The following is a 24,827-nucleotide window of genomic DNA, read 5'->3' on the forward strand; positions in this document are numbered from 1 at the left end:
GTTTTTGGTGCCCATAGCAACCAATCACAGAGCAGCTTTCATTTTACCTCAGCACTAAGAGGATTAAATACTGTTGCCCAAAGCAACCAATCACAGCTTGCATTTTACCTCAGCAGTATAATATAAAGCAACCAATCACGGTGCAGTTTTCACTTTACATAAGCAGAACAAATGAAAGCTGAGCTATGATTGGTTGCTATTAGCAACAAAAAATGTTAAATTTTACTCAAATTGGACCAGAACTAGGGATTTGTATACGACACAAAAACAGATTTTGTGTTTTAGATATAAGATGCCAAGCAAGTGAAGGACCTGTTTGGGCAGAAGGACAACAGCCACACTTAAAGTAGCAGCCGCGCCGCAGCAAACTCAAGTTATCTAATAAAAATGTTAAGTACAAGGACCATTGAAATTTGTCTATTTTAAGTTAATATAATAACATAGCATTAATCAGCATAGGTGTCCTTCGAGGTATTTATGCGCATGTTCTGATATAATCTTTTCTTACCTAAAATGTCAGGTTTTGCATCTGGTACCCGGGCTAGTATCTATTATATATAAATTTATGTCTCCTTAAGAGACTTGAACTGGCAAATCGTCTAAAAGCTTGTACAAGATACTGCGCTACTTCAGTACTGCAGGATATTATACTTTTTCTAGCAGTCTATTACTAGACTGAAAGGCCAACAGAACTGGGAGCCTTCAATAGTTCAATAGATGATATCACTGACAACTAGAAGGGGAAGGAAGCCTCCGTATCACGTGATCCAGTTGGCACAGGGCTAGAAGTAGAGCTGTCGGTACCACTGGACCCAGACTGACTACGTCATTTCCCTTCCAGGCACCCTAGCCGCACTCCAAGGTAGAAAGCTCAGTGCTAAGGAGTGGGAAGAGGAAAAAAACCATCATACTGAGTAGAGCTCCATAGCCATGTTAAGGAGTAGTTATGGTTATGGCCCATTCTCATGGGCGAATACAGTGTCGGTCCATGAAAAACACAGCATTTTCAATGACAAAAACTGTGCGCATTCACCTTGTATTTGGACCTTCTTGCGCTTGTTTTTTTTTGTACATATTGACTACTCGGACGGTAGTCACTGCCGTGGTGGTGAGCAGCAGCCGGCGTGCCAGCAGGGAGGGTTCTACGTGCCACCTGTGACACGCGTGCCATAGGTTCGCCACCACTGATCTAGACCCATCAAGAGGACAATACAACCATCATTCCAATACTCCACCTATTATAATGACATTGTCTAATGGGCAAACGACATCACGGGCATCACAGCTAAGGTAGTTAGCGCTCGTGCAGAGTGTTTACACTGACAGACTTCACAGTTGGATCGTGGGCTTCTCACTCAGCGCTTTTTCTATGGGAAGCGCTGAGTATTTAAACCGAACGTCAAGCCTGCAATCCAGTTATCGTTTTTAAGCTGACTGAAAGCAATAAGAACCTGTGAACAAAAAGTGAGCAATTTTTGTGCATTTACACTGTGCGAGTATTGCTCAATTACGTTAGTTTACACATATTTTGAGTGATAATTGCCCCATGTAAATGGCCAATTAGAGCAGCAGTAAATTGACAATAGTCTCCCCTTTGTCTTTTAGTATCAAATTACTAAACCTTGTATTTCATTTATATTCTTGCTGGGTGTTTCTGATTCAACATGCCATTAATTGCCAAGATGAAAAGACACCAAGTTAAGAAAATACAACTTAAAAGCCTGTTGCAGAACTTATTTATCGAGTCCAATGCTCATTAAAAAGAAAGAGGCAATGTGTTACACACTAAGGGTGCAATCACAAGACTGTATATCGGCTGGGTTTTCACGCCCAGCCGATATACGGCATCTCTCTCTGCAGGGGGAGGAGGCTGGAAGAGTCGGGAGCAGTGCTCTGAGCTCCCGTCCCCTCTCTGACTCCTCTCCGCACTATTTGCAATGAGAGGAGGCGGAATGGGGCGGGGCTAAGTTCTGGGAATTATCTCCGCCCTGTCCCGCCTCTCATTGAAAATAGTGCAGAGGGGTGGGGAGGAAGCAGAGAGGGGGCAGGAGCTCAGAGCACTGCTTTCCAGCCTCCTCCCCCTACAGAGAGAGACGCCGTATATTGGCTGGGCGTGAAAACCCAGCTGCTCTACGGTCGTGTGAATGCACACTAAGACTCATGGCAAGAAATAAGCTTCACCCTCCACATGTTTGGGCCTCCATTCAGTACATCCTATAACCAACTATGGCTAATGACTTTAAAAGTAAAACCTAAGACCTTTTGATTTTAATAAAGGGGGTGTACTGCGATTACAAGTTATCCCCCATGCTGGTGGTTAGGGAAAGACAGGAATTAGGTTTACCTGTTAATTCCTTTTCTGGAGTCATCCTGACAGCATACACATGGAGGATGTCCACTGGACCCCTGTTGGGACAGGAAGCGGAAAAACATACAAAAGGCACCTCCCGCCACCAGCTCACCAGTGTGTACCAAATAACTACAGTGACCCGGCTTTGCTTAATCACTCATTTTTAATAACGAAACTTATAGTACAATACGTTACTTCACGTAGAGAAGGATAACTGAAGGGGAGGGAAAAGCCCCTATGCTGTCAGGATGACTCCAGAAAAGGAATTAACAGGTAAACCTAATTCCTGTCTTCCCCTCGTCATCCTGACAGCATACACATGGAGGAATACCAACAATCAAGGGCTTTAGGGAGGGACCACTGCTTGCAGAACTTTCCGCCCAAAGGCAGTGTCCCGGCTGGCCCCCACGTCCAGACGGTAGTGTTTTACAAAAGTATGGGTGCTTGACCATGTGGCGGCTCTGCAAATCTGGTCGGTTGTCGCCTGGGCTCTCTCCGCCCAGGAACAGGCGACCGCCCTAGTAGAATGGGCTCTAACTTCGCCCGGGAGTGGGATCCCTTGGGATCTGTATGCCTCTTCTACGGCCCTCCTGACCCACCGCGCTAGGGAGTCCTTAGTAGCGGCCCCTCCTCTGCGTGGACCCTGAAATTGAATGAAGAGGTTATTAGATTTCCTAAAGGTATGTGAGACCTCTAAGTACTTCAGAACTGCTCGTCTCACGTCTAGGTTATGGAACCTCTGTTCCGTAGTGTTCCGGGGTTCCTGGCAGAAGGAGGGAAGTACTATTTTTTGCTCTCTGTGAAAGTCCGTAAGGACTTTCGGTTGAAAGAAGGGGTCGGGTCTAAACTCTATCTTGTCCGGGAAGATGGTCATATATGGGGTTTTTATAGAGAGAGCTTGGATTTCCCCGATCCGCCTGGCGGATGTAATGGCCACTAGGAAGGCAACCTTATATGAGAGGGTCTTAACTGAGAGTTCTTCCAGGGGCTCGAAGGGATGTGCGCAAAGGGCCTGTAAAACAAGATTCAGGTCCCATGGGGGCATGGTTCTTCTTATAAAGGGGTGAAGTCTAACTGCTCCTTTAAGGTATTTTTTGACTAGCCTATGGTCGGCTAACGGGAAGTCAAAGAAGGCTCCTAGGGCGGCCACCTGGACCTTAAGGATACCAGGTTTTAGGCCCATGTCCAGTCCATCCTGAAGGAACTCTAGAATCTTATTAATGTCTGGTTGTTGGAGGTCGTGAATACTGTGCCCCAACCACCTAGAGAAGGTGTCCCACACCCTGGTGTATATGTTCCTGGTGGACTCTTTGAGACTCTCACATAAGGTGGTGGTCACCCTCCCTGATAGGCCCTGGTTCAGATATTTTACCCGCACAGCTTCCAGGCCGCTAGTCTGAACTGTCGGGTTTTTGGGCAAATCAGGGGACCCTGTTGTAGGAGGTCGTCTCTCCACGGCAGATGTAGGGGCTCCTGTGTTGATAGAGCGGCCAGGAGCGGGAACCAAGGTCTCTTGGGCCAGAATGGGGCTACCAGGATAACGGAGCCCGGGGACCCTTGGATCTTCTTTAGAACCCGAGGGATCAGGGGAATAGGTGGGAAGGCGTATGTCAGGTCCCATTCCCATGCTTGGGATAGTGCGTCTATTCCTAGGGAGCCCCCGTCTGCCCCCCTGGAAAAGAACCGGGGACACTTGTTGTTCTCCCGAGAGGCAAACAAATCCACCTTTGGAGTCCCCCATCTTTCTGTAATCAGTTGGAATGCCTCTGGATGTAGTGCCCACTCCCCAGGGTCTATCCTCCTGCGGCTGAGGTAGTCTGCCATGGTGTTCTCTGGGCCCCTTACGTGGAACGCTGAAACGGAAGGCATCCGCTGCTCTATCCACCCGAGCACTTTCGCCGCCAGGTCTTGTAGTCGGGGGTTCCGCGTGGATCCCTGGTGGCGAATGAGGGACACAGTTGTTATGTTATCCGAGAATATTTTAATGGGTCTACCCCCGATCTCTGTCTCGAGGTCACGGATGGCCCTCCAGACCGCGCAAAGCTCCTTGTAATTGGAGGATTGAGTGGCCTCTTTCTGGTTCCAGACCCCCTGGACATAGCGACAGCCTAAGTGGGCCCCCCAGCCAGTTGCGCTCGCGTCCGTGAAGATGGATACTGGGGATGCCGGGTCCCAACTTGTGGACCTGGCGAGGTTGGAGATAGACGTCCACCACCCCAAGGAGGACCTTACTTTGTGAGTGAGGGTGACTTCCTGATCCAGGGAAGCTGGAGATTTGTCCCAGTTGCTCAGGATAAAGTCCTGGAGAGTTCTACCATGTAACTGGGCCCACGGGACTACTCCAATACAGGCTGTCATGAGACCGAGGACCCTCATGCCTCTCCTAAGGGAAACCTGGGAGGCTAACGAAAGTGCCCGGCTTTCGTCTTGGATCGTTTTTTGCTTTTCTAGCGGGAGGGAAGAGCACTGGTGGTGTGAGTCCAGGATAACCCCTAGGAACTTTTTGCTTTGTTCGGGCTGAAGATTGGATTTGTCGAAGTTAATGATCCAACCTAGCGACTCGAACAGGCGGAGGGTGAGGTTGACCCGGTGCTGGAGTTCCGAGGGTGATCCTGCTATAAGCAGGAAATCGTCGAGGTATGGGACAATTAGTACTTTGTCCGTCCTTAGTGCTGCTACCATCTCCAATACTAGTTTGGAGAATACCCGAGGTGCGGAGGAAATCCCGAACGGCAGGCATGTGAATTGGTAATGTGAGACTGACCCTTCCATCATCAGGGCGAATCGAAGAAACTGTTGGGAGTCTGAGTGTATAGGAATATGATAATAGGCGTCTTTTAAGTCCACCGTGGCCATGACGCTATCTGGTGTGATTAGGGGGATCGCTGATCTTACTGATTCCATTTTAAATCTTCGGTATGTTATAGATTTATTCAGGTATTTCAGGTTGATTATAACTCTGTAGGCCCCGTTAGGCTTCTTAATAAGAAACAAGGGGGAGTAGCAGCCTTTGAACCGTTCCTCTACGGGAACTGGGATAATGGCCCCCAGGGATAGCAGGTCCCGTACCCCCGACTGGAGGGCCCGGGCCGACGCGGGTGACTGGCAGGGGGTAACCACGAACCTCCGGGGAGGGGGGGCGGAAAGCTCAATTGTATAGCCCTCTGAGACCAGGCGAAGGGCCCAGGGATTGGAGGTTATTTCGCTCCATCTATTGGCGAACCCCCTAAGTCTGCCCCCCACCTGCCGGATCCCGATGGGCGGATTCTCACCCTTTCCGCCTTTGGGGTAAGACCAGCGTCCGGTTTTCCCCTTCCCCCTGTATGTTCTCGGGGGGACAAAGGGAGGAGGGTAGGAGGAGGAAGGCCGCTTGACGGGTCTGTCTGCTGGTAGCCCCTGACTTTTGTCTGAGGCCTTCTCCAGGAGTGTATCCAGGGAAGGTCCGAAGATGCGATGTCCCTGGAAGGGCAAAGAGCAAAGCCTGTTCTTGGAGGCATTGTCCCCTGTCCAGGCTTTTACCCAGACGGCCCTCCTGGCAGTGTTCGCAAGTGCCGCCGACCGGGCCCCGAACCTTACTGACTCCATCGAGGCGTCCGCCAGGAAGCCGGTGGCCTGTTGGAGGAGGGGAAGGCAGTTGGCGATATCTTCCCTCGAACCCCTTTGCGAGACCAGGGCCTGGAGTTGGTCTAGCCAGACCGTCATGGATCTCGCTACCGACGTGGCCGTAATGTTGGTCTTCATGGTGAGGGCCGCCGACTCCCAGGCCTTCTTCATTGCCGCATCCACTCGTGAATCCAGTGGGTCCCGCAACTGGGAGATGTCCTCAAAGGGGAGGGCAGCCTTCTTCGAGACCCTGGCGACCGCCAAGTCCACCTTCGGGACGGTGTCCAAGAATTCAATGTCTTCCGGGGTGAAGACCATACGCTCTCTAAACTCCTTAGACAGGAAAAACTTGCGTTCTGCCTGTTTCCACTCGGTCAAGATGAGCTGTTTTAGGATATCGTTGACCGGGAATGATGGTTTGGGCTGAGGTATGAGTCCCCGGAACAGGGTATCCTGGAGGGATGGCTGCTGTGGTGCCTGTTCCTCCACCTGCATGGTGTGACGGACCGCTGTTAGTAGCTGCCCCAGATCCGCCGATGCGAAGAAGTACTTCCTCGTTTCTTCCATGGGCGGTATGGATTCTGAGGGGGAATCCTCTAAGAACCCTTCCTCCGAGTCTGATTCTTCTATCCGTGACCGCCTTACCCTTTTCGTGGGGGGCGGAACGGAAAGAGACGAGAGAGAGGCCTCGATCTCCTCGCGGATCATAGCTCGGATGTCTGATATGCCCGAGGGGCCTTCCTCCCGGACCACCTTCTCTGTGCAGGCTGCGCATAAGGGTTTGGTGTGTCCCTCGTCCAGTCGCCGCAGGCAGACTGGGCACTTGCGCACGCGCTTCTTGGCCTCTCTGCTCTTTTGTGCTTCTCTGTCCTAAGAGACTGAGACAGCAGAAACAAAAGGGGGGGTTTTCCAGCACCTGACCCTTCGTTACCCCTGGTGTGAGCTCCCGGAGGTTTACTCACCAGCGGGTTGCTCTCCGTGTCCTCTCTGGCCGACATCTTTACTTAGGTGCAGACCGAAGACATGTGGGGAATCCTGCTTTCTCCTTTTTTTTTTTTTTTTTTTTTTTGGATTTTCAAATTTGGCGCCTTTTTCCTCGAGGCCCCGCCCCCCCGTGACGCGGCCGTGCTGACGTCATGCCGCCGCGCCGGACCCGGGGGATACACTCTGCGTCGGGCTCTGAGGAGGGCGCATAGATGTCCGGGGACGTCGGATCGAGCGCAGCCGCCGGCCCGCGCCGCGCGCTCTACCCCCCCCCCCCCCCCTCGCTGGCATACCTGCTCACGCCGACAGAGGATCGCTGGAAGTCAGGGTCCCGGGCCGACGTCCAGAGCGGGTGCCTGATCCGGAGGAGGCTTCCAAGCCCTGCAGGTACGGGCTGTTTCTTCCCAGTGCGACAACCCCACTGGGCAGCGCGCTAGGGAAGGGTTCCCCGCAGGGAACGTGGTGCTGGTTTTGGATCCTGCGGGTGAGGGTCCCCACGTAGGGTCTCACCCGCGCAAGCTCTGCCAGCCCGACCAGAGAGTCGTCCCCCCACGGGCGGACAGGCTGCATAGGAATTTCTTCTTTCTTCTTGCCTCCAGCATACACCTGGAGGCTTCTGCTTGGACTGTCCTGTAGGGACAGGAAGACACTGGTGAGCTGGTGGCGGGAGGTGCCTTTTGTATGTTTTTCCGCTTCCTGTCCCAACAGGGGTCCAGTGGACATCCTCCATGTGTATGCTGTCAGGATGACGAGGGGAAAACTTGTTATTGTGGTAATGGAAAAACTTGGGATTGTACCACAATTACTTCAATGTATTTATCAAGAATCCAAGCTAAAAGGATGCCGCGTAATATACGGTTTTTACTGATTCCTCTCGCTTTCATATAATAAATCTCGTTGCTTTCTCACCACTTTAATCTCAAACTCTGTTTAAAGATTTCTTAATGAAATCTCTACATGTACAAATGCATTTTTTACTCATTGCATACCACCATATGAAGTGCCAGATACTTACTTGGACTTCTTCAAACTTTTCATCAACTTTAGAAGTGTAATGGACACGGAACATAGTGGATAAGTTTCCAGCCGTGTAATAAAGGAGAATCTGCAAACCCTTGTATCCGAAAGCCACTTCACTAACATGACAAAAGAAAAACTGACGGTTACTGGGAGTAAGGGAACACAGGTTATTTTTTTGAAACTGCACAAATTGACACAGATTTCACCACAGCATATAGGACAGCAGGTCATAAAATGCACACTTCTTTCTGCCGAGTGTGAACTGGGTTTGGCAAAATCCCATTTAATCGCACTGTATTTGTTGCACACTTTGGGTATAGAAGCTGCATACACAATCCAAGTAATGCCCCCTTTACACGGGACGATTCTCGTTTGTCTGAGTGCATTAGCTCGTTCAGTCTAACCGCAGCATAAAGCATCTTGCTGGAACTGACAGGGCAAGTGTTCACACGGCTAACTACAGTTAGGGCCAGAAATATTTGGACAGTGAGACAAGTTTTGTTATTTTAGCTGTTTACAAAAACATGTTCAGAAATACAATTATATATATATAATATGGGCTGAAAGTGCACACTCCCAGCTGCAATATGAGAGTTTCCACATCCAAATCGGAGAAAGGGTTTAGGAATCATAGCTCTGTAATGCATAGCCTCCTCTTTTTCAAGGGACCAAAAGTAATTGGACAATGGACTCTAAGGGCTGCAATTAACTCAGAAGGCGTCTCCCTCGTTAACCTGTAATCAATTAAGTAGTTAAAAGGTCTGGGGTTGATTCCAGGTGTGTGGTTTTGGATTTGGAAGCTGTTGCTGTGACCAGACAACATGCGGTCAAAGGAACTCTCAATTGAGGTGAAGCAGAACATCCTGAGGCTGAAAAAAAAGAAAAAATCCATCAGAGAGATAGCAGACATGCTTGGAGTAGCAAAATCAACAGTCGGGTACATTCTGAGAAAAAAGGAATTCACTGGTGAGCTTGGGAACTCAAAAAGGCCTGGGCGTCCACGGAAGACAACGGTGGTGGATGATCGCCGCATACTTTCTTTGGTGAAGAAGAACCCGTTCACAACATCAACTGAAGTCCAGAACACTCTCAGGGAAGTAGGTGTATCTGTCTCTAAGTCAACAGTAAAGAGAAGACTCCATGAAAGTAAATACAAAGGGTTCACATCTAGATGCAAACCATTCATCAATTCCAAAAATAGACAGGCCAGAGTTAAATTTGCCGAAAAACACCTCAAGAAGCCAGCCCAGTTCTGGAAAAGTATTCTATGGGCAGATGAGACAAAGATCAACCTGTACCAGAATGATGGGAAGAAAAAAGTTTGGAGAAGAAAGGGAACGGCACATGATCCAAGGCACACCACATCCTCTGTAAAACATGGTGGAGGCAACGTGATGGCATGGGCATGCATGGCTTTCAATGGCACTGGGTCACTTGTGTTTATTGATGACATAACAGCAGACAAGAGTAGCCGGATGAATTCTGAAGTGTACCGGGATATACTTTCAGCCCAGATTCAGCCAAATGCTGCAAAGTTGATCGGACGGCGCTTCACAGTACAGATGGACAATGACCCCAAGCATACAGCCAAAGCTACCCAGGAGTTCATGAGTGCAAAAAAGTGGAACATTCTGCAATGGCCAAGTCAATCACCAGATCTTAACCCAATTGAGCATGCATTTCACTTGCTCAAATCCAGACTTCAGACGGAAAGACCCACAAACAAGCAAGACCTGAAGGCTGCGGCTGTAAAGGCCTGGCAAAGCATTAAGAAGGAGGAAACCCAGCGTTTGGTGATGTCCATGGGTTCCAGACTTAAGGCAGTGATTGCCTCCAAAGGATTCGCAACAAAATATTGACAAAAAAATATTTTGTTTGGGTTATGTTTATTTGTCCAATTACTTTTGAGCTCCTAAAATGTGGAGTGTTTGTAAAGAAATGTGTACAATTCCTACATTTTCTATCAGATATTTTTGTTCAACCCTTTAAATTAAACGTTACAATCTGCACTTGAATTCTGTTGTAGAGGCTTCATTTCAAATCCAATGCGGTGGCATGCAGAGCCCAACTCGCGAAAATTGTGTTACTGTCCAAATATTTCTGGCCCTAACTGTATATACTAACCATCCACGAGGCATTCCATATAACTACAGGAGTGCCTGAAACCATTGCCTGTGCTGGCTGACCTACTACAGCGAGTGCAGTCACTACTGGGAACTTTACTTTTACAAACAAGTTATATTACAGAAAACCTGCCCAATCTGAAGCCGAGCTCACACGACCGTATGTTTACTACGTATTATGCGAGCTTTGTACGCCCGTGTGATACACGGTAACTCGCAGGTAATCAATTACATTGATTTACGCAGTTCTGCTCACATTAGCGGGTCAGAATTGCGTAATATGTGAGCACAAAATAGAACTCAGCATCTTCTATTTTCCCACGTATAGACACAAGACAGAGCCCATTGTTCTCTATGATCGTGTATATACACACACGCGACCATACGCAATTACATTGCATATGGGTTGTGAATACAAGCACCATTGCTAAGCGACAGTGTGGGAAATAATCACCACCTATAGCTCAGTGCTGACCATGGTGCTTGGGAAAGGATGATTACTGCATAAAGAGATTTCCTTTGGAGGAGATGAGTTAGCTCTTTTAGTTCTTGCCTTTTTAATCTGTATATAACGACTCCGTTATAAACTCAGACAGGGGAAACGCGTTATAGCCCATTTACACGGAGCGATGATCGCGCAAAGAAAAAAAAAAGCCATCGTTTGAGCGATAACCATTGCGTCTAAACACACGGCCAGCGTGCATTTTTCTGGCACTGCTAGCGGATCGTTAAATTCAGGCAAACCTAAACAAAAATTAAAAAAAAAAAATAAAAAATTGCCCTGTGGTCTTAGGAGCAGTTCTCCACGGGGAGTGCTGATAGCATTGTTTCCCGTTGCAGAACAAAAGAACTGAAAGCAGATAAGAGCCCTTAGGCTATTAACTGCATTCAGCTAAGGCTTCATTTGCACACTTAATTGCTCTTAATTAGCTGAGTAGCTACTTAATAGTTTATGCAAAATAATTGTTCAAAGCTGTCCCTCAAACTGTTTGAGCGATCATTGCTCCATGTAAATGGGCCTTTACAATGGAGATTCTAGGAGTTTGATGTATCTGTGTGTTGAGGTGAATACATACATATTGGTGACTTGCAAGAGATTTTCTGGACACTAGTTAATACAATAGAGTATGTTCAGGATATAGGAGTTCTACATTGAACAATTTGATTAATAGTGATCTTTGTTGTCCCTGGTATTTTGATAGTTTATTGATTACAGGGTGCCAAGACCGAAAGACATTTCTGTTATCAGACAAAACCTTTTTTAAACAATTGAATAATGTTTTGAACTGTTTGTAGTTATCTTGATTTAAGTGCAAGGGCTCATGCCCACAGAGAGCAGGATACGCCTGCGGATTTACGCCGCAGGAGTATCGTGGTGGTAAGCAAAACATGCCCACTGGTGATCGCAGAAAAACGTGTGTTTTTCCGTGGTCTCCATTAATACTGTATTAATGGAGACATACCGCAGCGTAAATCCATGGAAAATAGAACACGCTGCAATTTATTTCTGCTGCGGAAATCCGCGGTAAAATTCCACATGTCAGTAGAAAAGCTATTAGGTTCAATAGAACCCAATAGCTGCGGAATTCCGCCGCACGAGCCGCAGTACAAATCCGTTCATGGGCATTAGCACTAAGTGGTGAACTTGTGGCATTAGAAGTGGGATAGTTACGGTCTTCTCTATTAATGCGCAGGGTTTAAATATTCCTGAGAAGAGGTCCTCCATCCTCTGTCTCTTCTGGAAAAAACAGCACAAGTGGCCTTCGTACAAGAGACCCACTTTCGTTCTGATGCAGTTCCCAGACTCACGGATGCAAGATTCCCAATTGTCTACCACAACACGAACACAGAAGTCAAATCAAAGGGTGTCTGGATACTGATCTCCAATTCATTCCCGTGTGAACATGTGGAGATACGCAGTGATCCAGGACGCAGATATCTTTTCATCAAGGGTAAGCTCGCCAGCACACCAGTCACACTTGCTTCCCTATACTCACCCAATACCAACCAGATTAGCTTTTTGGAAAAGGTTCGGGAGGACATGGATGAATTCAGGATGGGCACCCTGATATTGGGGGGAGACTTTAACATCCCGCTAGACCCTCAAGTAGACACCTCCAGGGGTAGCAGCAGTTTTCTGCTATCTGCACACCGTAGGCTTAGGAAAACTCTCCATAAACACCAAATGATAGACGCATGGAGGATTATGCACCCTACCACCACAGATTATACTCTCCCCCTCCACCCCCACATAACACGTACCAAAAAATAATCCATTCTAGAATACACCACTCCACCCTGGCCCTACTTAAATTGACGGAAATCGATAATATCGGCCCCGTGTGCCGATTCCAGCCAATCAGGAGGCTGGAATCGGCACACGTGATGGGGCGGAGCTACGCGATGACGCGTACAAGGGGGCGGAGCCAGAACACCGCTCGTGCCGGACCGAACCGAAGGGAAAAGACCCATCTGCGCAAGCGCGTCTAATCGGGCGATTAGACGCTGAAATTAGACAGCACCATGGCGACGCCAGCAACGGAGCAGGTAAGTGAATAACTTCTGTATGGCCAATATTTAATGCACGATGTATATTACAAAGTGCAATAATATGGCCATACAGAAGTGCTTAACCCCACTTGCTATCGCGGGACAACCCCTTTAAGTTATGTCTATAAACTTAGTAGCCATGTATCCTTGCATAGTACTTACTCGTCTCCAAATATCTGGTGACTGAACTCTGGGTTAAACAATGTGCCCTCATCGTCAATGTCCTCAGGGAAGCGCACTGGTAGAAAGAAGATGAATAAAGTGTTACAAGCAAAAGTTGTCAAAGAAAACCTTTTGTAAGAAAGAATGGAAGTTTTGCACCATTTAAACATTTTGCATCAGCAGACATTTAACATTGTTGCATTCCCATACAGCTCTGGCTTCCTTTGTAGAGATGAGAGAGCGTACCCGCTAAGGCAAATTACTCAAGCGAGTATTGCCTTTTTCAAGTACATGCCCGCTCGTCTGAAGGGATTCGGGTGCTGGCAAAGTAATTTGCCTTAGCGAGTACGCTCGCTCATCTCTATTCCTTTGGCATTTGAAGAAAAAAAATATATATGTAAAGTTATAGCTCTGCCGCTGTTATCTACAGGCCCAGTAGTTAACAGATGCTGGGCGAAAGCCACTACTGGCTAGAGTTAAAATGTCCATAGGGTTCGAGTGCACATTCGCTGCTCTCACAGGAACATGTTAGTAGACAGTAACAATGGGTGGAACTTCAATCGACCCCCCCCAAAGCAGAGAGTAAGAACCAATGTAAACCCAATTTTGCTTATAAAGCAGCAGATTTATACTACTGTGTAGATGAAAACACACTTTTCTGCTGGGCTCACATGATCATGTCATTACAGCATATTCTGCGTGTGGAATACGCTGTACGAATCTGCCATAGGCGTCCATGTTGCTGCTCACACAAACTGTGCAAAATACATGTGCGACAAAAGTCGCAGCATGCTTTATCTCAGCGCGTAATATGTGCGGATACACACCAAGATAGTACATGGCGATGGGTGGCCCGCAGCAAGTACGCACTGTCATATTACAGCGAATTACGATCGTGGGAGCCCGGCCTTACTTTGTACATCAGGAGAAATTTTTTTAAGGTTCACAGAGGAATGCCATGATTGATTTCTGTATCAAACTCAGCGTCTTCATGCATAGTAGGTTAGACTATGGCCCAATAGGTTAGGCTATTCTCACCAGGAAAATTACCCTGCCATTAGCCACGGGTCGGTGGGGTTTTGCGGCATGTAAATAATAAGGATTGTGCTGTATAATATGAAGCTGACGGGACACACGCTCTTAGCTTCAGCTTAATAGAATATTTAGAAAAAACCATGATGGTAATCAGAACCAATCAGAGCTTGTTTTCACTGCAGAAATTGTACTTGGAAAGATAAAGCCACAATAATTGGATTCTATGGTTGACTGGCTCAGGATGTCAATGAGTTTTGATGAATGCGCTTAACGTGTTGATCAGGACATCATTTCTTTTAAGTTACTCACCTAATTTTAACTTAATGACTTCATTTGTGTTACATTTGTATTCGGCCAACTTCTTTTCCATGCTACTGAGACCTATGACAGAAAGGCAACAATGAATTGGTGACGCATAACCGGATTGAGAAGGATAAAGTGACAAATTTGTTGCAGAAACTACATATATCTGAACGAGGTTTGTAAGAATAAGGCCTCATGTCCACGGGGACAGATCTGCAGCGGGTCACCTGCACGCGTGATTCACGCCCCATAGGGATGCATTAGACACCCTGCGGATGTCATTTTCCCTTGAGGCGCGGATTGCGTGTGCAGGAAAACACCTGCAGGCTTCTATTGAAGCCGCCCGCATCCGCGGCACACCCGCAGCTGAATTCCTACTCTCCGGTCGGGACATCCGCTGGGCCGAAGAAAGAAGATCCGTCCGCGACTGAGGGCAGATCCGCAGCGTCCGGATAGGTAAGTAATTCTTCTTTTAGGCCTTATGTTCGTGGGAAAGGAGAGACCCGCTGTGGGATTCTGCGTGAAGAATCTGCGGCGGGCCCGATTTTCCCCATGGACATGAGGCCTAAATCTAAGCACGTGCCACAGAAACAAGTAAACCCAGATGTAGCCACAGAGGTTCCTACAACCAGTCTGCCCCATGGGAACAAAGCCTTCCCTGGCATCCCATTATACCAGTGTCTTCAATGGAAAGTTGTGCTGCTTGTAAGCTACGGAGACCAAATACAATGCCCTTTCTATTGCCTAGACAGGTATATGCAAGTAGGGTGTACAATTAAGAGGAAGCAGAGTGTTAAAGCAGCAGAAATGCAGTCCTCCCAAGTTCTCACTCACAACCTGAAGGTTGTGGGTTCAATCCCTGTGTGGATCAGGTAGCCGGTTCAAGGTTTACTCAGCCTTCCATCCTTCCGAGGTCGATAAAATGAGTACCCAGCTTGCTGAGGGGGTAATAAATAAATTACTTGAAAGAGCTGTGGAATAAGTTGGCGCTATAGAAATAACAAGATTTTTTATATTTTTTTATAATGTGAAAAGACTTGCAGCCTCTGTGTGTTGCCTTACGGCTGCCTGTTCACGGGCATTGCGGTATCCCAAGGCGGATCTCCACCGCCCGGGAGCAGGAGCCTGCAGACGGATCTCCGTTTGCGAGCGGAGAATCGCAATTATTATCTGCTCGGGGGGGGGGGGGGGGGGGGCGCTCTCCATAGCGTTGCTATGGAGAGCTTTCATTGCGTTCCACGCGTCCAGATTATTGCCGCAGGGAATGCAATGAAAATCCGTCCATGGACAGGCAGCCTTAGGAGTTATTCACATGATTGGATAGAATCTGGAGCCATTTGGACTGCCCTCATTTCCAGAGTGTTGCGCTACTAATAAAGTATGTTCAACATTTTCTACTTAAAGAAAAAAAACATTGTTGGCCAGATGAGGCTTATGTAAACAGGCAGATTTCTGGCAAGGCTGGGGTTAAAACAGACTTGTGTTATATCAGCTTCAGGCTGCCTGTCCACAGGCATTGCGGTATCCCGTGGCGGATCTCCGGGTGTTGCTGTATCCCGAGGCGGATCTCCGCCGCCCGGGAGCAGGAGCCAGTAGACGGATCTCCGCTGTGAGCCCATCTGACAGATAGGCTCACTGCGGAGAAGTGCAGCAATTCACAGCATGCTGCGATTTGCCGGCCCCGCGAGCAGAAAATCACTGATTCTCCGCTCGTGGACACGGGGGCTGCGCTTTTCATAGCAATGCTATAGAAAGCGTGCACTGCGTTCTTTGCAGCTGGATTATCGCCGCGGGGAACGCAATGCAATAACGCCCGTGGACAGGAAGCCTCAATTTAAAAAAGGGTGTGAAACATGTGCCTTTCCACTACATTCCTACTTTTTATATATTTGCTTTACGACTACCGCATTTATATCCCATAAAGGCTGCATATATGTGCAACTTGTGTATTGAAGCGATGCACACGGATTCTAAGGTTGGGACGGAATTGCTGAGGAAATCTCACAGAATCTCCGCAGCGGGACCGCAAGATGTCCTCAGCAGGAAAGGCTTCTTCAAAACCCGTGCCATTCGGCGCAGGTTTGAAGCGGCTTGTCCGCTCGTATTCCGCTGGAGAAATCTCTCCCCATAGAGAGAAGAGGCCTGCAGCGAAAACAGCGATATAATTAACATGCTGCAGATCTGAATTTTGCGCCACATGTCAGTTTCCATGCAGCCTGTGGATAAGATTTTTGCAAATCTCATCTACTTTGCTGCTTAGTAATCGGGTTTAAGAATACATGTGGAATTTCTGTGCAAGAAGTCCACATGGAATCTCTGCCCCGTGTAAACCCGGCCTGAGGGTGACTAGCCACTAGAGGGTTTTTTTCCCTGCGAAATTCGCAGCATTTTTTTCTCTGCAGGGGTCTATGGGGCTTGTAATGTTAAAATCGCAATTTACCGCGATTTCACGGTAAATTGCGATTTTGCGCGATCGCGATTTTAACATTACAAGTCCCATAGACCCCTGCAGAGAAAAGAATGCTGCGAATTTCGCAAGGAAAAGAAACTCTAGTGGGTAGTCACCCTTAGCTGCAACATTTCATTTATTATGCACTAAATTAGTATCTAGGTGTATAGGTAGGCTCACACACAAGCCAAAAGGCCCATTTAGGCTTAGTGCCCACAGCTGTCATGGGCTCCGCAAGCGGAATTCCGCAGCGGAGTCCATCACGGCGCCGCCCCAGAGACCCCATACTCCCCTCTGGATCCGCTGCCTGATGTCCCACATCCCGTGCCAGCATGCATACGTAGTACAGCGCATGACACGCCAGCAGCGTCACATGACGCACCGGCCACGTCATATGACGCGGGCAGGGAAGCGTTTTCACGCCATCTACCGCTGTGCTACAGCGGAAGTTAGCGTGACGGACGGCTTCCACTGATGGCAATGGAAGCCGTCCGCGCGTACGCCCGCGGCAAATAGAACATGCCGCGAGTGATTACGGGTTACTTCACGGGGCAGAATCCCGCACTGTGAGCATTGCGCTATTAGGTTCAATAGTTCTCCAGTGGGAAAACAATGCTATCAGCACTCCCCGTGGAGAACGGCTGATAAGGCTGAAGGACGATTTTTAGGTTGGACTGAATTTAACGATCAGCTAGCAGTGCACGATGGGCGCACATTTAGACGCAACGATTTTCGCTAAAAACATCGCCTTTTAGCGATTTTTTTTTAACGATCATCGGCTCGTGTAAATGGGCCTTAAGGACAGGTTTCCATCTAGCATTTGCATCCGACCATCGTTTTCACAACGGATGTCCTTTTGGTAAACTTTTTGCACTGGTCTGCATCCATAGATGGACAGGAAAATGCAGTCAGCAACTTTTTATGCCCAGTGCAGTTAAGCATCGGCATCAAAACTGAGACTCTAATGTCTGCTGCACTCCATCTAGTCTTCTATTGCCTTTTGGGTATCTTGCTTAAGACATATCCAGATGTCTTGACTCAGGACAGGACAATCAGAGGTTTACAATGCCTGAAGAAAAAAAGCTGTGCTTGATCTTCGCTCACATACGTGTGCGCTCAGGAAGACGGCTGATTAAAGAGGGGCTTAGTTTTAGAAATGTATTCTGCTTAGCAAAGAGTCAAGGCCCTTTTACACGGGATGATTATGGTTCTGGTAGCTCGGGCTCCCGCACTCCTGTGGGGTTTTGAACAATAATCGTCCCGTGTAAAAGCATGCAGAAACTGAATGACTGGACAGGCATGTCAACAGGCACGGGTGATCCGCTGCTCAATGTGCCCATAGATCCCCCTCTCCATGCGCCCATAGATCCCCCTCTCCATGCGCCCATAGATCCCCCTCTCCATGCGCCCATAGATCCCCCTCTCCATGCGCCCATAGATCCCCCTCTCCATGCGCCCATAGATCCCCCTCTCCATGCGCCCATAGATCCCCCTCTCCATGCGCCCATAGATCCCCCTCTCCATGCACCCATAGATCCCCCTCTCCATGCACCCATAGATCCCCCTCTCCATGCACCCATAGATCCCCCTCTCCATGCACCCATAGATCCCCCTCTCCATGCACCCATAGATCCCCCTCTCCATGCACCCATAGATCCCCCTCTCCATGCACCCATAGATCCCCCTCTCCATGCACCCATAGATCCCCCTCTCCATGCACTCATAGATCCCCCTCTCCATGCACTCATAGATCCCCCTCTCCATGCACTCATAGATCCCCCTCTCCATGCACTCATAGATCCCCCTCTCCATGCACTCATAGATCCCCCTCTCCATGCACCCATAGATCCCCCTCTCCATGCACCCATAGATCCCCCTCTCCATGCACCCATAGATCCCCCTCTCCATGCACCCATAGATCCCCCTCTCCATGCACCCATAGATCCCCCTCTCCATGCACATGAGCGGATTTGCGTCCTCCACGTGCCAAAAATAAAATCGCAGCATGCTCTGTTTCAGAGTGTATACGCAGGGACGGCTTCTATTGAAGTCAATGGAAGTCGTCCATGCCACAGCACCTCTGCAATGAGTATTGCAGAAGTGTCACGTATCCGCGTCATCGCCTGGCGACAGCAGGGGTACATCTGTACTGCGCATGTGTGCTGGTGGCACATCCGCAGTACAGAAGAGGAAGAGTTCTGACAGGTAAGCAGGGTCGCCGGCAGTGGTCACGGGAGGATTCAGTACAGGATTTCCCACACAGAATCTGTGCATGAGGCCTAAAAGAACTATGAATACTTCGGCTTGTTAACAAAAAACGGAATCAGTCGTGGTTACACAAAGTGCTGTGTGACCGGTCAGCAAGTCTCCGAGCAGCTCGCCAACTCCCCCACCAATTCAAAAACACAAGAATATGCCTGTAGCGCTCAGGGGTGCCACAAATGATGCCATAGAAAACCATGCGTTAGTAGCAGCCTCCCTCTGCCATTTCACTAAATCACCACAAAGCAAGAAGAAAAAACAAAGAGGGACTGCTGAATAGAACAACCCAACTTTAAAAAAATCATCAAATCTACAAACATGACAAAACTTTTTCTAAAATATGCCCTTTTCCACAAGAGTGTGTAAAGGTAGCCCAAGGCCAAAAATCACACAAAAGTATATAAAAATTCATCCATAAAAACATTCTTTGTCAACCATACGCACGCCATGTGTCCATTTCAGTAAGCCATGTTTTTGGGTTTTTTTATGCTTTTCCTAAAATGCACAAAACGATCCCTACATTTTTCTATGCAGCTCTCTGGCAACAGATTCAACACATACGGACACATGGAAGCCAGTCGTGTGTTGTCCAAGTGTCCATCACATGGACTCGAAGGGGCGAGTACTGTCTATAAACGGATTAGAACTGTGTATGCCACCCCCCTTGCCCAGCAATCTGTGTATGGCCATGTTTAAAAAAAAAAAAAGAAAAAAAAACAAAAACGAAGGGTTCTTTGGCACACTGACTACTATGGGTCCGTGAGCCCAGTCCGCAGCGGGACCCAACCTGCGCCCCTGCAGGGACCAGTGTGGGTCTCATCTTCTCCCGCGGCTCCGGCTCTCTGATGTGCCGGTGGCCCGGGAGTGACATTTCTGTGCGGGCCTCTGCGAGACCCGCAGAGATAGAACATGCCGCGATTTGTTTTCCGGGTGCGATTGCCGTCTGCACAGAATTGCTGTTTTTAATGCAATCCTATGACAACTTCCACGGGTGGAAATTCTGCGCAAAATCCCGCCGCAGAATTTCCGCCCGTGTGCAGGGGGCCATAGAATCAGACTGCTGAGCCAAAGCCACATCAATGTCTTTTCAATGATAACCTTTTGCAGTTGCTGCACAATAAGCACTGATTGGACACAAGTTGCAGTCCGCAGTCACAGTAAGTGGCCCCCAGGAGGGTAGATTCTCTAGAACTTTGTGCATAAGGGCTATTACCCACTAGCGTTTTTTTTAACACTGCGGTATCGCTGCGTTATTTTTTTTACTGCAAGTGTCAATGGGACTTTCTAATGTTAAAAATCGCATCACAAAAAAAACCGCAGACGCGCAAACTTGCGATCTTTGTTTGATGCGATTTTAACATTAGAAAGTCCCATTGACATTTGCAGTAAAAAAAAAAAGCTGCGAAATCGCAGCGTTAGGTAAACGCTAGTGGGTAAAAGCCCTTACAGGGTATGAGATAAATACCCCGTTCCCAACTCCTTTACATGCTTTGCTCCAGGCTGTGAGCGCCATTGATTTTTGAAAGCATCAAAACAAGAAACATAAAAAGAGGTGTGCGATGCAAGACATTAGTATGAACCCCATTCTTTGGAATCGGGTCAAATACATGAGAAAGGTTTGCGTGCTTCGCGCAACGATTTCAATGGCGCCAGCAAAGCGGTGCACGCTAGTGCGATGGGAACCACTCCGCAATCCTCCATCGCCGCTGTCAGCCACACCTGAGGATCACTACTTCCCCGAAGTGATGCAAGACCTTTTTTTTTTGCGGCAAAGTCACATATCAGTGAACGCAATATCGGGCCATGCAATCGCCTGTGTGAAATTAGCCTAAAATGTGTAAAAATGAAACTGCACTCAGCTTTACAGACATGAAGGAATGAAATCTGAAGGAACATGCCAATATCAGAGATGACCGGGATTAGGGCTCATTCACATGTGTACTTCACTGTGCAATACGCATTGAATGGAATCAATTAAAGTACATCCATTTTCATTGATCCCTTCAAATTAGCATATATACATTGCATGTAAATACGCGTGTGAAGAAGATTGCAGTAGAGCATTGCACCGCACAGCGTGTGCGTACAGTCCTATTCTCTATGAGTAGATCATTCAACGCTGTCCATACGATGCCGCTATGAGGCAGAGCGGGGAATTAAGAAACAAGTCCAACTGCGTATGATAGCGTGCGTGAGATACGCTGCGATGTGGCGAGCGACGGCTCACATGGCAGTAACGTGCTGCATGATCCACAGCGCTTCACACGGACGCCTGTGGGCATGAGCCCTTAATCAGTTAGCTGTTGCAGTGTCTGTGTGGGTCGCTCTGCTTCCGTCTGCCTCCCCCATAGACATCTATGGGCAACATGTGCCAACACCCTCCTCCACTTTCTGTAGAGATGGACGTCACATGACAAGAGGCAGCGAACAGCAGATCAGCGGGAAGGGGGATCCATAGTGGTCGCACTTAAGAGGGTTGTTCAGTCCAAAAACATTTCAGGGGAATTAGGTGATCTACATTTTTGCTCGTTATCACATGGTCTATCATTGAAGTTGTTTGAAAAGGCTACAGCCTTTTAAATGTTCTAAGTTAAAAGGTTGCCAGTCACCATATGTACGCTGCTCTATGGCAGTACCCTCCACCAGTAACGGGTCAGCATTGTCCGTGGGGTATAAGTTGTAAATTTACGATGACCAACCCCTAGATCACATCATCAATAGTAGATTGGCAGGGTCTGTCATCAATGACTCTAGCATCTGTTCTCTGCACTCAGCTGATTTTGCAGGAACACAACAGCTCCATTTATTTTCATTAGAATGGCCCAGCTTGGTATTGCAGGCACATTTCTCATCAACCATTAGTCACCTAACCTGCGGATGGGGCATCAATACTTTACAACTGGACAATCTTTTGAAGTGGTTGGAATCATTCCCTCCAATAGCAGCCGTTACTATCAGGTTTCAATCGTTTTACATTAGCATTAAGAGTTTGTTTTCCTGCTCCATTCAGGAACCCAAGTCCAAATGGACCACATTGACTACCGTGTTTCCCCCGAAAATAGGTCCCTGCCGTATAATGATTTTTTGCCCCAAAACAGGAAGAGGTCTTATTTTCAGGGGGTGTCATACTCAACTAGCAGGCGCCATCTGGGTCCTTCCCACTGGTCTCCGGCGTTCATGTAGGCCTCCGTGAAGTCCTCAGCACCAAAAGAACATCTCTTGCTGGTAACGGGGATTCAATACCCCGCTGCCAGCAAGAGATTGCTCTGATTGGTTCGCGAGCACTGCCTCAGCCAATCAGAGCCATCGCTCTATAAACCAATCACAGTGTCTGCTAGGCAAGTGGTTTTTTTTGTTCACGGGGCCTCATGTGGCGCAAAGTTTTTAAAGGGGTTGTCCCGCGCCGAAACGGGTTTTGTTTTTTTTCAATAGCCCCCCCGTTCGGCGCGAGACAAACCCGATGCAGGGATAAAAAAAATGTCCAGTACTTACCCGAATCCCCGCGTTCCCGCGACTTCTTACTTACCTTAGTAAGATGGCCGCCGGGATCTTCACCCACGGTGCACCGTGGGCTCTGTGCGCTCCATTGCCGATTCCAGCCTCCTGATTGGCTGGAATCGGCACACGTGATGGGGCGGAGCTACAAGGAGCAGCTCTCCGGCACGAGCGGCCCCATTCGGAAGGGAGAAGACCGGACTGCGCAAGCGCGTCTAATCGGGCGATTAGACGGCACCATGGAGACGGGGACGCCAGCAACGGAACAGGTAAGTGAATAACTTCTGTATGGCTCATAATTAATGCACAATGTATATTACAAAGTGCATTAATATGGCCATACAGAAGTGCTTAACCCCACTTGCTTTCGCGGGACAACCCCTTTAAGCTCTCGCTCACAACCTGAAGTGAGTTCAATCCAGACACAGTTCAGGTAGCCGGCTCAAGGTTGACTCAGCCTTCCATCCTTTGGAAAATGAGTACCCAGCTTGCTGGGGGGGAGAGTAATAAGTAAATTACCTGAAAGTCCCTTTCATGTAGCGTAGCTGGGCCTGCATGCAGAGCTGAATGAACCCCAACATGACCGACACCCGCTGGGAACGGAGCAAACTGCCACCAAAAGCCTACTGCACCTGCTGTGCGGGTCTTAAGGCCTCCTTCACACGGGTAACACAGCATCGCCACTAGAAAGTCGCAGCGATGTCGCATCGCTGGTCCGTGCGATATTGCTGCATCTTCTTGCGTCAATACCACGATTTTGTAGCGCTACATGGCCCCACAAGCCCTACCCCGAAAATAAGCCGTAGCTGAAGAAATAAAAAAATACACATACGTCACCTCTCCCGCGCTGTCAGCCTGGCCGCAGCTTCTCCCCCGGTCTCTGGCACTGATCATCATCTTCTCGTCTGGCTGGAGATTCAAAAATCCCCGCCTCCTGGAAGCGCTGGCTGAGATTGGCTGATGCTTAGCCAATCCCAGCCAGCACTCGATGAGTGGATGTGATTGGTTCAATCACAGTCATTCATCGAGCACTGGCTGTGATTGGCTAAGCGTCAGCCAATCACAGCCAGCGCTTCCAGGAGGCGGGGATTTTCGAATTACCAGCCAGAAGAGAAGATGATCAGTGCCGGGACCCAAGGAGAAGATGCGGTTGGGCTGACCGCGCAGGACAGATGTGTATGTGTATTTTTTTCCTGCAGTTGGGGCTTAGATCATAGCTTCGGCAGTAACCGTGTTTTCGTGTGATGCAACAGAGAGGAAGGCTCCATAGGGATACATGGGCTACAAAACCTCACAAGTCGCGGGCATATCACCGGACCCGCAAGGAGTTTGTGTCTTTTGTAGCATGCTACATAACATCACATGTGGGAAGGAACCCATAGGAAAGCATGGGCTTCACATACATGAGATTTGTAGCAGCGCAACCTTGTCGCCCGTGTGAAGGAGGCCTAACAGCGGTGGGTGGGCCTTACTGCCTGCAGGGGCTTCTCTGGCCAACCATGTCTGCCGCCGGCAGCAGCAGACGTGTTGTGAGCGCCATAACATGCCACAGTACTGCACCTCATCCACTCAGCTGCACAAAGCTGGGCGTTACCAACATGGCTGCGTCCGGGTCACGGTGTACAGCAGCTTGTAGACATGGAGCACAACCGGCTCCCTCACCTCATACAGACACTTGGCTTCCCCCTCTAGCACTATTGTACCAGCACCGTCTCCTACACCTCTATACAGGTCCATGAGCTCCAGGGCCGCACACCACGCCAGCAGCACTGCAGCCAGCTCCACCTAGTCACATCTGGGCATCACCCATACATCAGCCTGCAGATTCCCGGGAACAGTCAGCCTGCAGCCCCCCCCACCGAGGTGTCAGGATATTTGGCGGGAGATGGCGCAGATGGAGGACCAACAAGTGAGGGGTGACAGAAGGCGCTCACCCCGCCACTGCTAACACCCGCACACCTCCCGGACGGACAAGCCAGACTACTCGGCCGTGACCGGTGTTATTCCTCGCCCTGCAGACTGCATTTATAAGCGGCGCTCCCCCTGAAACTTACCCGCCATGTCTGCTCATCTGCGACAACGTCAGGAGGAGAGCGCAGCCAATCAGCCGGCGCCAAAGGCGGAGCACGTGGCACCGTGACGTATTTCCACTTCCGGCAGTAGCTGCTTGTTTAGCATCCTGTAGGTGGTCGCCTAGCAACCGCTTAGCGCGCCTGAGGCCCGTTGTGTGCCATGTGCGCGGGTTGTTTATGTGGAGGCGGCTTGTTTCCCGGACAGAGGATAACTTTATGGACGGGCAGTCTAGAGGCTTCTGATATTCCCAGCTGTCCGGCTACCCATAAACAACAGGCCGCAGCCCCATGTGAACCGCAGGCTCCAACAAACCCTGGGGAAATAAGTAGATCCCGTATAAAATCAGCATGCTGCGCTATTTAATGCGGGAAGCCAAACTGATCACATTCTAGTCAATGTCCAGCGCTATTTGTGACTG

The 24,827-nt window shown here is 48.8% G+C and overlaps 1 protein-coding gene across 1 annotated transcript in view; it reads right to left on the minus strand.

Annotated features, from left to right (window-relative positions):
* The window catches only part of HAT1 (histone acetyltransferase 1), a 66,337-nt gene extending 41,833 nt beyond the window's left edge, over positions 1–24,504 (minus strand). The window contains exons 1-4 of the mRNA XM_066575858.1: positions 24,391–24,504; positions 14,137–14,208; positions 12,793–12,868; positions 7,953–8,073 (exon numbers count right to left, since the gene is read on the minus strand). Coding sequence (XP_066431955.1) covers positions 7,953–8,073; positions 12,793–12,868; positions 14,137–14,208; positions 24,391–24,397 — 276 coding nt within the window. The 5' untranslated portion in view covers positions 24,398–24,504. The remainder of the gene's footprint in view (positions 1–7,952; positions 8,074–12,792; positions 12,869–14,136; positions 14,209–24,390) is intronic.
* Positions 24,505–24,827: the final 323 nt, after the last annotated feature.

Source organism: Eleutherodactylus coqui, chromosome 8, assembly GCF_035609145.1.
Source record: "Eleutherodactylus coqui strain aEleCoq1 chromosome 8, aEleCoq1.hap1, whole genome shotgun sequence".
Lineage (NCBI taxonomy): Eukaryota > Metazoa > Chordata > Amphibia > Anura > Eleutherodactylidae > Eleutherodactylus > Eleutherodactylus coqui.